The following is a 16,820-nucleotide window of genomic DNA, read 5'->3' as shown; positions in this document are numbered from 1 at the left end:
TAGTATCCTTTATTTCTCAACACATACAATATATATTTTAAGTCATTTATAAAAAAAAATAAATATGTAAAAAGAACTTTTCGTGAAATAAATATAATAAATAACTTGAGACTTATAAGTTCTTGATGAGAATATTCTCTTGTTATTTATAATATATAGTTACATATAATATCCTTGAGAACACTCTCTAGAAGAACTTCATAAATTACTGGGGGTTTTCATGTAGAAAATAATTATTCTGAAGTTATTAATAATAGTGCTTGCAGAGAGAATATTCTTCAGTTACCAAAATTTTTCCAGAGAGTATCAAGAATATATGTAATATAATAATCTTGATAAATAACTTGAGAATATTCTCTAGTAATTTATAATAGTTGTCCTTTGAGAGAATATTTTCTGTCCCCGTCTCTCTTCCCGTCAAGATGGGAATGTTGAAGTTTGTAGACCACAAATGAAAAATTGAAAGCAAGAAAATTAAACCAACAGAGCTGAATTGCACAACTTTTAAAAGAACCGAGTGATACAGAATTTAAGTGTATGTGCATTGAAGAAAAGAGTTCTGTATCTTCTTAGAATGAAAGTGGGAAGAACAGCTTCCTTTATCAATCAACTTTCATTTAATTTCTTTTGTTGTGAACTTATTTCTAAAAATATAACTAATTCTAAAATAATTTTTTAAGGTTTCTGAAATCTTTATATATAACCAAACTTTTAAAACATCTCACTATGATCTGAGAATATTCTAGAACTAAAAGTTATCGTTGGGGGTGATTATACCAAAAACTGTTTTGTTGTAAATGTTTCGGGCAAAGAAAACTGATTTACATTTCACAATATAAACAAAGTTAGTAAAAAAAAAATTTAATTTAAAAGAAAAATGAATATTCTCGATTATTCTCCAATTTTTACATCCAGGATAATATTGATAATATTCTCATTCTCCGAGAATATTCTCACCTCATATCTCTAGATTAAAGTAGTAAAAATCAAAAATATTGCTTTTTTGAAAATGTCACCACTTTCCTTTTTTGCATAAAATTTATTGACAATAATTTTCCTTTAAAAGTGCATTTTTATTTGAAGGTTCTTGAGACATACGTCACAAAAAACTCCACAGAAAATTACCCCCTCCCACATACTAAAACTTACCTCAAAGATATATTGTTAGTACCTGTCTATATTTCCCAAACCTGGCTTTTGAATACGTATTTGTATATATTTTCCAGTTAAAACATGGAAAACCCAATTCATCAACACAGTATTTTGTAATTTCTAAAGAACTCAAAGTTGTTCATCATAACGCACTGCAAGTCTATTTCGAAAATGCCCCTTCTGTACCAATCACTGACAAACGTAGATTAATTTTAAGAATTATATTATGAAGCAACATGTGATCTATGTTCAAGAAGGCCAAAACATGAACCTCACAAAATTTATAGGCGGGACGAAATTCTATTTGAAAAAAAAACCCTCAGTTTTTTAATACAGCCAGCTTTTCTGATAATTTTAATCAGATACACTATCAGGGCAAAAATGGTCTGGCCCTGTATGTTGAAGGGCAAGGATGAACATGGAAATTTATATGGGGACTAATAGACAAACCCAGTATTTTGTTATTAATGCAATTAATTATCAGTTGCGATGGCTACAACAATAAAGCCAATAACATCCGAAGTGGATCACACAATTTTGAGAATTAAATTATGAAGCAACGAGCCATATATGTTCAAGACAGGTAAACTATGTATCTGACCAAATTTATATAGACATGGGAAAAATTCTAGTTAATATTCTATGATTATACACTACTCCCACGTTGGTATCAATATAATCATCACTCAAATATTTTAAGTTGTTTTGTGTATTGAGGAATCTTAATTTATATGGAAAAATAAATTGACATTTTTTTAACCTAATAGTCTAGCCCAGATATAATTCCACCACCCGTCCCACAGAATTTTGGCATTATAACAGGTAATATGGTTGGAATAGTGTTTCAGAGGGGCTTCATTACATAAATTCACACATTTATAATGAAACATTTTGTCTTCTTAGTTATTCTATAAATATTTCAACACTCATTTAATTTTAAGAGAAAATTCATGAAATTTTAAAAACTGTGCATCATTACTTGAATATTTCTTGATATAAAACTTGAGACACATATTTTACACTTACCTTTGAAGTTATTTTATTTCTAAATTACATTGTAATCCCAATATAGATGTGTGCACTAATCATATTTATATCAAAAATTAAAAAAAAAAAAAAAAAAAAAAAAAATCACCCTGGCGAATAGGGTTGGTTTGACTGATATTTGAGTGACTATTGTATAACATCTTTACAAACTTTTTGTGATTTGACTGGTAATGGTGGTGCCTGCTTGGTTTCACTGCAAATTAAGGTTTTTGCAAAAAATGATATCTTTACCTAGAAAATGAGTTATACAGAGCTTGCTTTGAACTCGCATGTAAATGACCACTGTATCATCATTTTTCTTGAACTGTTTCTCTCCTTAGGAAAAGGCTCAAATGTTGTGGTGGCATGTTTTTTTTTCCAAGGCTAAAATTTTCATTAGCAATGACCGAACAGGCCCATTTATCCCGAAATTATCAACTTTTCTCTTTCACACACATCCATACACTTGCACAAAACACGTATCTCCCCTTCTTCATAGGCCTATCTGGGCCCGTCTGTAGTCCCACAGTCAGCCCTTATGGAGCTGGCCAGTGGGAAAACTTTGATTCTGGTCTGGTGGTTCTATCCAGTCCTCACTCTTCTTGGGCGCTCAGCAAATTCACATGATTCTGGTCTCATCCCATGATACTGTCCAAGTCATACACACCTATTGACATGAAATAAAAGCATCATTGGACATTTGAATTTTTTCAAAATTTGTGAAATTTAGCTAAAATTATAACATTAAAAAAAATTTAGAATTTTCATTGCTTTGACCCTAGCAGATCTTACCAAGGGACCCAGTTTCAGGAGGGGGCATGAAATAAAATATTTCCTATCACGCAATTATTTGAAGTTCCATCACAAAGGCTCCAATGAGAAATATTAGAGTGGGATCCACTAAAAATTTTATAGAACCCCGGCTCCTGGATGTGAGGTGGCGGCAAATGAAATATATTTTCTGTAATTATTCTAAATTCCCACCAACTGTTTATTCTTCAAAAACTTCTTACGTTTAAGGATAACAAAAAAAAAAAAAAGATTCAGTGCCAATTATCAATTAACTTAATAAAGCCCTATCCCTATGTAAAGCACTGAGTTTATGAAAATTGGGATTATGAAATTAACTATGTTTGCAACAATAATATTTAAGAATATTCATCAACGCATTTTATGTAATAGTAAAAAATGAACTAACCTGTGTGATTTTATATGCAGCTGTACAGATAGGCCTATACTTCCTTCCACGAAGCTCGCTGGTGGCCGGATTAGCTGTTGTTTTCTCCAACTTATTCTTTTTAAAGGGCTTGTGCAACAGTATTGTTTATTACCTTGTCCATAAATTAATAAAATAAATGTTTAAAATAGAAATTTATCACTAAAAAACTGCGTGCACGTGAATGCTTACTGTTGTCACTTGTCAATATGGCGAAGAGGGAAGAAAAGCTATCGACGGGGAAAAAACAAGCCGGAGTTTTAAGCTGGAGTGTGATGACGTCACAGCATCGAAAAATCGCGAGCGAAGGCTTCTTGCTCTAGAAGGTGTTGGCCGAGCCCGGTAATAATAATGACAATAGTTCTACTGAAGCTATATATTATTGTAGTGTTATGTCGGCGTTTTTTTTTTTTTTACGTGTAGCAAGCCATCACTTGTCAGTGGTTCAAAGAGGACGGGTGTTTTTTAACTTGTTCTGGCGACTGGTAGACGACTCACGTCTTTCATTGTTTAAATTTCATCAAAAGTTTCTCTGCATGTCTTTATAATGTCCATCAAAGAGAAAATCGCCACTTAGCAGCTTGGTGGAAAAATTAGGGATAAACCGCCAACATCGCCGGCTCGGCAAAATTTGTCCGATTTCGCTACCTTTCTGAAGCCGATGCGATAAGAAGCCCTAAAATAGATTGATGATCTAAAAAAAAAAAAATCAAGCATAAATTATACATTAAAAATACACACTTTTCCTCCTTTATTTTTTTACCACCTAAATTATAAATTATCTCATATGCAGAACACCTAACATACAAATTTTTCAGAATATTTCCCTCATCTATCAAGGATTCAGCAATTTGCGGAAGGGTTGCACGTCTGTCACGTTTGATGATTCTCATCAGTCGTCGTTGGTCCCGTTCTTGTATGATCTTTTTCCGGCCGCAGCGATGTCGTAAATTTAATTTTTTACCGGATTCCCGATATTCACGATACACTCGTGAAATGGTCGTACGTGAAAATCCAAATTTCATCGCTACCTCGGAGATGCTATGCCCCATCTCTCGTGAGCCGACTATAACACCACGTTCAAACTCACTTAAATCTCGATAAGCTGCCATTGTAGCAGCAGTAACCGATCTAACAACTATGCCAGACACTTGTTGTGTTATATAGGCGTTGCCGACCGCAGCGCCGTACTTTGATTGGTTCCATATCTCTTTATTTGCATACGCATGGTTCCACCAGTTTTTTTGGCTCTTCAGTTTATATCCAGACCTTTATCTTCAACCATTTTTTAGTGACGTTGCAATGCTGTGTTGCAATTTTGTTTTAACTTAATTCCAATGCAAATTTTTGTATGAAATGTGATTATTTTTGGAATTTCAAAGGTCTAATGAGAGAGTGTGCCACAGTATTTATTAAAATTTGTTTAAAAGGAAATAAGAAATTTAGTTTTTTGTGACATTTTTTTTTCAAACACGAAAATTTTTCCCGATTTTCGATCAATCTAAATTAATGTCCAATTTTTTGAAAATTATCAAGCATTTTATATAAATGACCAGTTATCACACATAAAAAATAATTGTGCAATTTGGTCACGATTTGGAAGAGCGGCCAAAAATCGGTAAAAGCGGGTTTTCCTATGATCAGGTTTTTTTGTGCAGCGTGAACCAAATGGGACCATTTCGCATCGTCGGAAACGTGCAACTTCATTGCGCTAGGCGTTTGTGCTTTCCAAGCGTGGCCCGCTCAGCTGTTCTGTCGTCTGCATTCTTCAATCTGTGCTCTTCGGCCGAGAATCGTACTTGGCCGCCATTTTGTACACTAAAAAGGGGGAAACAGAGAGAAAGGTTAAACACACACACACACTCAAAGACGAATTTTGTCCATTTCTTTGGGGGGGGGGGGGGTGAAGCTGATTTCCGCCGTTGTTTCGGTTAGTTTAATGATATGCATTGGTCGTTATATTGCAGCGTTTCCCAACGTTTTTGATATCTTCGACCTCTTGTGTTAACGGTCAATTTCGAGATGCAAGCCCCAATAAAATTCAAAATCATAGACGCTGGAAGCTGACCCTAGCTATATGAGACCCCCTTAAATAAATTTTATGAGGAGGCTGAGCGCCTTCCCCCCTCCCCCCAATAATTAATTAATGTACAATGCAATGCGCCATTTCGCCTCTTTCGCGTATGGGGTTGATTTATACGGAAAGAAAAATGATTTTCATCCCCCTCAATGTTTTCTACATGTCGGCGCTTCTATCGAAAATGTATTGTTTTTGATAATTTGCATATAAAAAAATAAGTAAATGTGTTATTCATGCAATGATGAAAGGTTAAAAAACAATTATATTAGATAAAAAATAATATTGCAGAAATAGTAAGATAATTGGGAACTACCGTAGCAGGCGTTATAATGAGCGTCGACTGTTTCTCAATATACTCAATTTAGTTTAGCAAGCTATATATATTAGGGTAATTGGATAAACCTGTTATTATGCATACTTACCAACTATCTTGGTGAGGTTGATAGATTTGTCCCTTTTACGGGCGAATAAGAATAGCACCCAAGCGTCGTTGGTGAATTTGATATAAATACTAAAATACAATTATCACTTTTACAGGAGATTATGCATAATGACCAAGTGCCGCTGGCAATTTGATAAATACTTGGAATATATCACCTTTTTCTGTGATTATGCACAGGGCCGTCTTAAGAGCATCATGGGCCGCCGCCGAGTGGTTTTTTGGAGACCCTACTTCGTAAATTCTATAAAATTTCAACCGGATCTCATTTTTGTGAGGCCCCTCTCCTCTTGAGGCCCCCGGGCCTTGCCCGGGTGAGCCCATGCGTTAAGCCGGCACTGATTATGCATAATACCCTAGTGTAGTTGGGGAATTTTATAAATATGAAAAAAATTCCAAATGAGTCAAGTATGTCTGATGAATATAGTCGAACCCCGATATAATAACAAATTTGACGATCGTACCCCGATTTAATGGTAACAAATTTTACGATCGTGCCCCGATATAATGATAATGAATTTTATTATCGTACTCCGCTATAATGATACAATACACGGTGAATTATTATGCATATCTTATAGTACGTTTTATCATGTTTACCAACGACGCGACGCATGGTTATTAGGCATAATCTCCAGTAAAAGCTACAATTTTTATTAGTTATTAAATTTTCTAATGATGCTTGGGTAACTATGCATAATCACCGGTAAAAGTGATAAATTTAGGGCAATTTGTCACACTCACAAAGACGATTAGTTAAGTCCATAATAACCATTTATTATGTATAATAACGGCATAAATAAAATTTATCGTAACATATATGTTTTTATTTATCTCATATTCAGATACATTGTTTAATTTTACAATTCCAAAAACTAAATAAATAATTTGTTTACTGACCTGAAACTTCATATTTTTCTCCGATCGCGTCCCAAGCCATTCTCGGTAGGTAGGGTCATACAGCAGAGAATTTGACCGAACGTATTTGATCAGTTGCTCTTCCATCATGAACACACGAGCAAAAAACAAATTAATTGAAAACACGAAAAAAAAAATTGATCAAAATACGAACGAAGCCCCAAAAAGAACGAGTAAAACAAATATGACGTCTTTACATGCCATCACACGGCCACTGAGCTATAAGTAAGAGGCCTTTCACACGGAGCGGATGCGGGTCCGGAAGAAGTTTTAACAATTGGAATATACTGAGCCTTTCAGACGAGCCGAAATATCTCCGCACCGATGTTCATGCGGGTCCGGACGTCGTCCGCATGTGCCAAAACCCAAGTGCGGGCTCCTCATCCGCACGTACAAGTTTTGACAATAGGTTTATTCGTTGCTATTCACACGATGCGGATGCGGAGCGAATTCGTCCGCATCTTTGGCTACTTTTTGAAGCTTATTTTGCACCGAATTTTTTTAGTTATTTGCCATAAATACACTTAAAAACACCATATGAGGGTCCCTGTTCATCAAATATGATGTATCCACATACGTCTATCCCATTGTTTCCTACTGAGATTGAGATATAGCAACTTTAACTGCCTTTTGTCCATACTTTACAATTTTATACAATAAAACCTGACAACAACGGCCACTGACGGGACCAAAATTATAAGTCGTTCTGTTCATTACGAATATTTAATTGACTACATACTTTAAATTTTTTTAATTAAATTTAAAAGTTATTAATTTTTTTATTTTTGAATTTTTTAAATTATTTAAAAAATATAAATATTTAAAATTATTTTATATATTTATTATTTTTTAAAATTTTTAATCTTTTAATTTTTTTAAACTTTAAAAAAAATACTTTTATTAAACAATTTTATCACTCAGTTGTTGTTCACTCAGGGCCGGATTAAGATGTTTGAAGGCCCAAAGCACTTGAATATTTTTGGTGGTTCCCCCGATACCTAGAAGTATATTTTACACGATATTCAGTCTATAAACTGGAAAAAATGAAATTTTATATTTCAGAAGTGACTAATCTAAGGATGGGATTTCACTATAAAAGGTTTATGAAAGTTATTTTATAAAACTTGAAAAAGCAACCAATAAATTTATCGATTGCATTCGAGCAAATGCAACCCATTAGCTTATTGGTTGCATTTTTAAAAGAATTATTGAAAAATTTTCATAATGTAATCCGGGCTTAAGGCCGGGATTATACTACAAAGTTTTATAAAAGATATTTTATAAAAGTTGAAAAACTCGACCAATAGGTGCATCGGTTGCATTCAAGCAAATGCAACCGGTGATCTTATGGGTTGAATTTTTCACGTTTTATTAAACAGCTTTTACAAAACTTTTATAGTGTAATCAAGACCTAAGGCTGGTATTATCCTATAAAACTTTGATTAAAAATTATTTTATAAAATTTGAAAAATGTAAATGTATGAATAAGCACATCTGTTACATTCGAGCGAACTTAACTGATCCGCCTATTGGTTGCATTTTTCAAGTTTTATAAACGAACTGTTATCAAACTTTTATAGTGTAGTCCTGGCCTAATACAGAATTGTGATGTGAATATTTCTAAGCACAGACATTTTGGAACTCTCCACCCCTACCCTTTTTTTCTACTTACAAATTCTTTGATATATCCTGAATTTTTTTTTTGGAACATCGAATGTTTCGGATGTTTTTGGATTGGATTTTTCGAACATTGGATGTGTTTTTGGAATTTTTCTTTCATATTTTTCCGAAAACACAGATTTTTTTTCAAAATATTTCAAGATATTTTCTCCTATCAACTACTTGTGAGGATCGGAATGAAGGCATCTTTATACCCATTTTCTATGGGGCTCTAGATTAAACCACAAAAGAATGCCTTTAGGCTGCCTATGGCACTGAATCAGGGGTGAAGGAGAAAAATGATTACAAAAATTGCGGAAAAAATAGTTTTTATCGAAAAATAGTTTTTGCACGAATTTAAAACTAAAGATGCGGGTGTTTCGCCCGCATCTTTAGTGCTCGTCTGAAAGGGTATGCAGACCCGCATCTGCATCCGCTCCGTGTGAAAGGGGCCTTATATCCTCAGATTCAAGGCATTCGTTTACGATGTTTGCTATGTCAGGACGGGCGTTGTCATCCATAAACACAAATTCTGCGCCCATGACATCCCTAAACAAACGTACATCTTGTTCCAGAATGATGTCCCGATAAATTTGGATTTTCATGGTTCCGGTTTGAACATGCAGATCTGTTTTGGAACCCGGTATAATTCCACCCCAAACGAGCAATGCTGCACCACCGTAACGGTGTCGTTCAATGATGTTGTCTTGGTGGTAACGGGTACCTGGCGTTCTCCATATGAAAGTCCGACGTGAATCAGACTGCAAGCTAAAACATCACACAAGCCCACTGTGACGATGTCCACATTGCATGTTCTCTACTCCAGGCTAATCGCTGCCGACAGTGAGTTGCCGTGAGCGGAACAAATTTGGCAGGCCTGCGAGCATATAGACCAATATCTCCCAAACGTCTGTAGACGGTTTGCCTTGAAACTGTGGTACCCGTGGCTGCAGATAGCTGACGAGACAGGTCGGATGCTGTGCTCCGTCTGCTTCTATTGGCAGTTACTGCCAAATACCGGTCTTCATTCGGCGTTGTAACTCGGGGGCGACCTGTACTGTAATGTCTACTGACATTTCCGTTATCTTGGAATCGTTGCCAAACCCTAGAGATGACACTTTGGGCAATTCCAAGTTCCTCGGATACTTCCATCTGAGTACGCCCACATTCCAGGCGGCCGATAATTCTACCATGTAAAAAATCATCCACATGCGTCCTCTGTGTCATAACTATTCGCTTATGGCACTGAGCGCCTTACAGAACTGTTGTGAACAATTTCACTTCTTTGCCACCATTCCTTATATACCCCACTCTTACACTCTCGTCATTGTGACGTACTATCGGCATCATCTGGTGGCTTCCTGAAATTTGCATATCATTCTTGCAGATGTGTGTGATAATTCTACAGGTGAAATTTTTACTTTAGATTTCGGTTTCCGTGCGATTCTGAATTATCCTTAATTTATGGACATGAGTGTAGATTAAACCACCAAAGAATGGGCTGCCTATGAGCACTGAATCAGGGGTAAAGAAGAAAAATCATTCGCCCTCATGTTTATAATGCTAATGTGAAAGGTGCCTAAGCCGCAGTTTTTTCATTAAAATGTAGCCACTACTATTTGGCTGTTAAAAGATATCAAGCATGTTCACGCATGCGCATATGTAGTGTTGTGTTTAATTTTTCAGTGCTGCCATCTATATTTCAGAAGTGAAGTGAGTGATGCGTTATGATTGAATTTGTGCTGTTTGTAGGTCTGTTGCTGTCTGTGGCGAGACTTTGAGATCGTGGAGATCATCGTTGAGACCGGCTCGCATTCGCGCCTTGAAGTTGGGAACCACAGAAAACCAACTTCATCCAACCACCACTATGGCGACGGTGGGGTTCGAACCCGGGTCCTCGCGATGCGAGTCCGTCACTATGACCACTCGACCACCATAGCGGCTCACTTACAGACAGTGATTCTTGAGCTATGAGTGACGTCCGAAGGTTGTTTTGCATGGTCTTGCAAGATGTGTCGTACAAATCCACTAATAGCAAGGGGCTCTTGAGATTATGGATGACGACCCAAATGTGATTCCCATGGGCTTTCGTGATGAGTCGTACAAATCCACGTACAGTCCTGTTATAAATGCAGTTATTGTGCCACTTTTTTCACTAATTTTGAAAAACAAAGTCACATGGGTCGCGAAACTGATGTCGCTGATTTTGGGTAGCGGCTGAAAAGGTCAAGATTCCCTGTTCTAGGGGATGTCGGCTGAACTCTTGTCTTTTTCCAACACCTTCAGTAATCTAACTAATCTTTGCTTCGCTGGACGCCTACTATTCCCCCCTCCCCACCTATACTTGTGACAATAATATTTGGGAAGGCAGCGAATAACACTGTAAATAACCGCTGGTACCATCGGGGCCTATATAAGGTGAGACGCTGCTAAAAACGGGGTCTTTTTCCCCGGAGTCGTGAAGGAGGTGATAAGAGTCGAGATGAGAGGAGAACGAAAGAGGGAATCTCTGGTGATGAATATGGACGATCAATATTGAGATGGGTCCGAAAGATTTGGTGGTGAGTGCCGTATAAATATAGTCTCGGAATTATCTCTCTCAGTAAATAATCTAAGTTTTATTTCTATGCCGATAATTAATCACTTAAAATTCGGCCTGTCCAGTTCATGTATTTGCGATGGCGTTATATCATGTTGGATAAGGATCTCCTCTTTGAATAGCTCTTATTTTAATTGTTAATTGAATAAATTAATTTGTTATTACTAACCCCTTTGTGTGAATTCTATTAATTTTCAATGGTCAATTTCTTTGTTGACGGACGTCACAAAACACAACGCAAAAATAGTCCTTAATCGGAGATGTAATTGTTTTCCTTTTTGTGCCCCTTCCCCAGTCGACACCGTCACAATACACTGAAGGTGGTCACGTAGAAGACGTAGCGAGAAAAAACACGTCTAAAATATCCGATGTGCGAAATGTCGAGCCTTTTTCGGCTCCGAAGAAAAGCAGATGTCACGATGTGATCTCAACGTATAAAGACCCGTTCTCGGGTTTCCAAAACAAACATTTTTTATTACACTCATGTGCAAAATTAAGAGAATTAGCACATTATGTCGAATTTCTGACAAACTAGTGGACAGATTTTAATGAAATTTTGTACGAATACACAGTTATAACAGAGAAAGATGTACCATAGAAAAGTCTAGTACGCACGCATGATCGTCAGTCCAAAATGAACGTTGCGAGATCGAATCGAAAATGAGTCTAATATGGGGTATGGTTCCCTCTCACAGTCAGACAGTCTCTTGCTAGCAGTCACGGACCCTCTGCCAAACACATGGAGGGGTGTGCGGCCGTCCAACATGATGCCTGCCCAGACCATGACACCTCCAACACCATAGTGGTCCATTTCCCTGATGTGGGAGGGATAGTATCGGGTACCAGCTCTCTCCAGATGAGTGTACGTCGAGAATCAGTGTCCAGGCTGAATCTCGACTCATCTGTGAAGAGCACGGTGCTCCACTGAAGTCTGGTCCAAGGCTGATGTTGTCTGAACCATGCTGAACGCGCTCTCTTGTGTGCTGCAGTTAGTGGAAAGCAAACAGCGGGTCTTCTGGCATAAAGCCCTCTCTCAAGGAGCTTTCGGGAAACAGTAAACTGTGAATCAGTTCCAGTGGCAGCATGCAGCTCACGTGAGAGCTGTGATGCTATAGCAGTCATGTGGCGCCGCGCTGAAAGTGCCAAATAACGATCCTCATTGTTCGTCGTGGCTCTTCGACAACCTTGGCCAGGTCTTCTCGATATGGATCCAGTGTCCTGAAACTGTTTACACAAATTGCATCGAGCTCTGTAGCCAACTGCACTTGCGATTGCCCTGCCTCCAATCTACTGACGATTCTCCATCTCATTCCGTTATCTATACGTTTGTGGCTACTCATTTTACCTGACAGCTTATAAAATTTACCAAACTCTTGCGAGAAACACAGTGAATGTCGCCGAGGAGTACGAGCACACGAATCGTGAAAAACGCCTCGTGTCTTTATCATCGTACGCTTACGTATTCGACACTGAATATTTGCATACTTCTTCGGTGGCATTACTTTTTGTGAAAATAGACACAAACGTGCAAATTCTCTTAATTTTGCACACGAGTGTACTTTTATGTATGATGCAGAAAACTTCTTTTATCACATGTATATCCAACAAGTGTGTGAAACATCTTTTCCAAATCACGATCCCAGTTACATTACTAGCAACTGCTCATCTCACAATTATGTGGAAGGTCTACGTATCTTCAGCACCCGAGTTACGTCATCATCAATACCTGCAAAGGACTTTCACCTCCGCTTCATCATCGTCTATCGTGCAGCAACGTATATCAACCGACTGATATACAGTATATATGTACTTTTCCACATCCGAGAATCCTGCCGCCACAGTTCGCAAGGAATTTTTTTTTAACTTGTAGCGAGCGCTACAGTTTTATTTTTTTTTATGTGCACATCCCTCATTTTAATGGTACAGTAATATCCGCGTGAGCAGAGCATTAACATGATTTTTTAAAATTACGTTTGCATTTTTGTGTACAAATATACAAAAAAAATCGCATTCATGAATCATGAGTTTAGTCATATCAAATTAGTTGATCCAACATCCAAGTCTCCCTTGCAAGTCTTTCCTCCTTCATCGCTCTCCACAAAATTTTTATTAAATATTATATATGCAGTATATAATATTTAATACAATCGATCTGGCCACTCACTTTGTTGCATTGTTTTTTTTTTTTTTTATTCGTCATCTCCCCTCTTCCCCATTTACAGCTTGCCTCATCGAAATAACATCACCAATTTAATGTAATGTAATCTGAACAATCAAGGTTTTTTTCCTTATACAATCTTAAGTATTCGTAAAATTATTTCACCGCAGTGACCTAGACTTTGCAAACATGTGACTTACCGAAAGGATACCTAGAAATCAAGGGAGCAGTCAAGAAGGAAATAGTGATGAAAAAAGTAACTAAGAACAGAGGCACGTGTACAGGCTAAATTTATGGAATTAATTTAAGATCAAGCAAATCAGAGACTAAGATGAGAGAAGAGCGGCAAAAGTTTTGTAGCACACAGTCAGCTAAATCATAAATTTGCCTCTGGTCATATGAATTTCTAGTATTAGAGTTTTTATAAAATTTTGATATTTAGATAAAGCCTAAGCTGCCGCACCTCACAACCTGCCGCGCGGGTGCACCGCACCCCTTGCACCCTTGCTTAAGCCACCCCTGTCCCCCAACACAACCCATCTGGTTCTCGGAACTTCACTCAATCAATCATTCTATGAAACCACCAGTATAGAGGGGAAAAAAGCTTTCTGTGATGTGGTTTTCTCGCTCTCTCTCTCTCACACACACAAACTTTTACTATTACGTCGCTAAAGAATTTTCACTTTAAAAATTCGAATTAGGCAAGAAATTTTGACATTAAATTAGATAAAAAGCACAAGGTTGAGATCGTAAAAATTCGAATTAACCAAGTGAATAATCAATGATAAAAATAATTACTGATTATTTCAAGGTGTATGCCTCTATATCATCGGGTTGCGATATTTTACACTTGTGAAATAAATTAAGAGAATTTGCATATTTTATCGAATTTCATGAAAAGAACTGAACTAAATGTAAAACCACTGCTTCTAGACAAAAATGCAAATCTTATACGTTAAATACGTAAGCATACACGTGTGTGTAGGCGGAGCCAGTAGAGAAACAGGCTTTATAAGCGCGCGTAAGTTAAGACGCATTTCGTTCGCTAGCACACCTCGGCGAATTTCTTGGGGTTATTTTGCAGCAATCGGTTAATTTCAAATTGTAACAGCAAAAATGAGTAACCACCAACGTTTAGATGATGGAATGAGGTGGCGAATTGTGGGGAGGCTAGAAGCAGGCCAATCTCAAGTCCAGATTTGTAGAGAATTCAATTTAACGCCCAGTGTCGTGTGTAACTTATGGAAACAGTTCCAGGATACCGGATCCATCGAGAGAAAGCCTGGGCAAGGTCGTCCAAGAGCCACGACGGCCAGAGAAGATCGCCATTTGTCGATTATAGCGAGGCGTAACAGGAGTGCTACAGCTTCTCAGCTCTCTCGTGACTTGTATGCAGCCACAGGAACCCGTGTATCAAGGGTGACTGTTTCCAAAAGGCTTCATGAGAGAGGGTTGTTTGCAAGAACACCTGTTGTTTGCGTCCCGCTCACTTCTACGGACAGGAGAATCCGTTTATCATGGTGCAGAGAGCACAGAGATTGGAGTATGGATCAATGGGCGACCGTTCTCTTCACTGATGAGTCCCGGTTCAGCCTAAGCACCGATTCTCGCCATACGTTCATATGGAGAGAACCAGGGACCCGCTACCTACCCTCCAATGTCCGCGAAATCGACCATTATGGCGGAGGAGGTTTAATGATCTGGGCAGGCATCATGTTGGATGGCCGCACACCTCTCCATGTCTTTGAAAGAAGCATTGTGACTGGTATGAGGTATAGGGATGAGGTCTTGGAGCCTTATGTTCGCCTTTTCAGGGATGCAGTTGGCCCTGAGTTCATTTTAATGGACGATAACGCGAGGCCACATACAGCTCTTCTGCTCGACGATTTTCTAGAGAATGAGGATATACGCGCCGGATGGATTGGCCAGCCAGATCTCCAGACCTTAACCCTATAGAGCATGTCTGGGACGCTCTGGGGAGGGCAATTGCAACCCCCCTCCGGGAACCATCCAGGGAATGAAAACAGCGTTGCTGAACGAGTGGGACCAATTGCCACAGGAAATGATAAACTGCCTTATTTCAAGTATGAAATCACGCTGCGAGACCCGTATCTGTAAGAGGGGACCATACTCCCTATTAACCCATTTTTTTGTTTATTCTGCAACACCGCTGTTTCATACCTTCCGACTCCAACGAGTGTTACAAACGATCATGCGTGTGGGTTACAATTATTGAATGGTTATTTGTTTTGTATTGTATCAATGTATGTACATATCAAATTTCATTAAAATCGGTACAGTAGTTCTAGAGATAATCGACCAAGTCTGCAAATTCTCTTAATTTCTTGCACCAGTGTAGTTATATTTGGCATCCATATTTTTTATGGGCTTCATTTTCTGCAGTCGTCTCGATGGGCAACTTGCCTGTTGTGGCTTTTGTGTTTGTATGTATTTTCTTCCCAGTGTTAACCACATTTCGATAATGCATTGTTTAGGATATTAGTATCAGAAAAAATTAGTCATTTTCTTTCATTTTCAGGACTTTCACGTGGAAGAGAATGAAATTGGTTCTAAAAATAGTTGTGATGAAGATATTTTTTTTTACAAAGGATCGGAGGGTTTGTGCTTTACAATTGACTCAGAAACAGGTAATGTAGACATTTAGCTACAGTCGCAGCTTGATTTTGCGATTTTGACGTTTTTATGAATTGGTTTTATTCGCGAATCCCCAACAATATGCATTTTTTTTCATGTCTTTCCCCGTTAAGGAATTTTGAATTTTATGAATTTTCAAGCTCGCAAGAAGCAGTTCGATTACGTCGAAATGAGCTCGGATTTTGTAACAGTTTAAAATTTTTCTTCAGCACGGAACTTTGTGTAGGTTATGTCATAAATTTTAAAATTGATAAGTAAGGTATTATTGAGTAAATGCAAGAAACTAAATGTTTTGCAACGACTTTAGTATAGTGTTTGAAACATTTAGGGAGGTATATTCACAGTGCAACGAATCGAACCCGGGATCGCCTAAGCCGTAGTTGAAGTTCTAACGTAATAAGGCCACACTTTTTGTCGTGGATTAAGTGATCTGCAGTTCAACTGGCGATCATTTGCTGGTGATGAGCCAGTCGGTTGTCTACTGGCAGTGACTTGAAAGGATGACCAAGTCGCTTGCAGTTATCTGTACTCGAAAGACTGATCCCATTACACAGAAAGTACGAGAACTTCAGCTGAAGATCGCTGCTAATGGACGATTTCCGGCGACACCAGCAGACGAGAAAAATTTCCAGTTCCTAGGGGATCATACGGCTCCTGCCGTATATGGACAGGCGCAGTACGGTTTTTTCCTCTTCGCCTTGGTCTCTCTCCCCATCCTTTCCCGCGTGAACATAGAAGCTGAATATTTGATAATTGTCGTTCATGAGTCGTAATGGTAAATAGTAATCGATTAAAGGGACACAGGACTTTTGAGCGATCAAAACATCGAAATTTTTTTTATTGTTTTAAAATTTTACAGATCTTCCGGAACATTTTGATACCTCACTTTTTGTTCTACGAGCAGTAGAAATCGAGATA

General features: G+C 37.8%; 1 protein-coding gene and 1 long non-coding RNA gene across 11 annotated transcripts in view; one reads left to right on the top strand and one right to left on the bottom strand.

Moving 5' to 3' along the window:
- The window catches only part of cnc (NFE2 like bZIP transcription factor cap-n-collar), a 662,445-nt gene that overhangs the window by 247,511 nt on the left and 398,114 nt on the right, over positions 1-16,820 (top strand). For all 10 annotated transcript variants that reach the window (XM_089239517.1, XM_089239519.1, XM_089239518.1 and 7 more), the window contains one exon: positions 15,787-15,895. In XM_089239517.1, coding sequence (XP_089095643.1) covers positions 15,787-15,895 — 109 coding nt within the window. The remainder of the gene's footprint in view (positions 1-15,786; positions 15,896-16,820) is intronic.
- LOC149080408 (uncharacterized) lies at positions 2,561-3,627 on the bottom strand. Its single transcript, XR_016193570.1, has 2 exons — positions 3,377-3,627; positions 2,561-2,845 (listed from the first exon to the last, which is right to left on the bottom strand). It is a non-coding gene; the product is annotated as an uncharacterized LOC149080408 (long non-coding RNA).

Source organism: Pholcus phalangioides, unplaced genomic scaffold (assembly GCF_987345545.1).
Source record: "Pholcus phalangioides strain wild (caught in Gottingen) unplaced genomic scaffold, Ppha-v1.0 ptg000011l_1, whole genome shotgun sequence".
Taxonomy (NCBI): Eukaryota; Metazoa; Arthropoda; class Arachnida; order Araneae; family Pholcidae; genus Pholcus; species Pholcus phalangioides.
The sequence above is the reverse complement of the archived record's forward strand: the minus strand, read 5'-3'. Positions and strand labels throughout refer to the sequence as shown.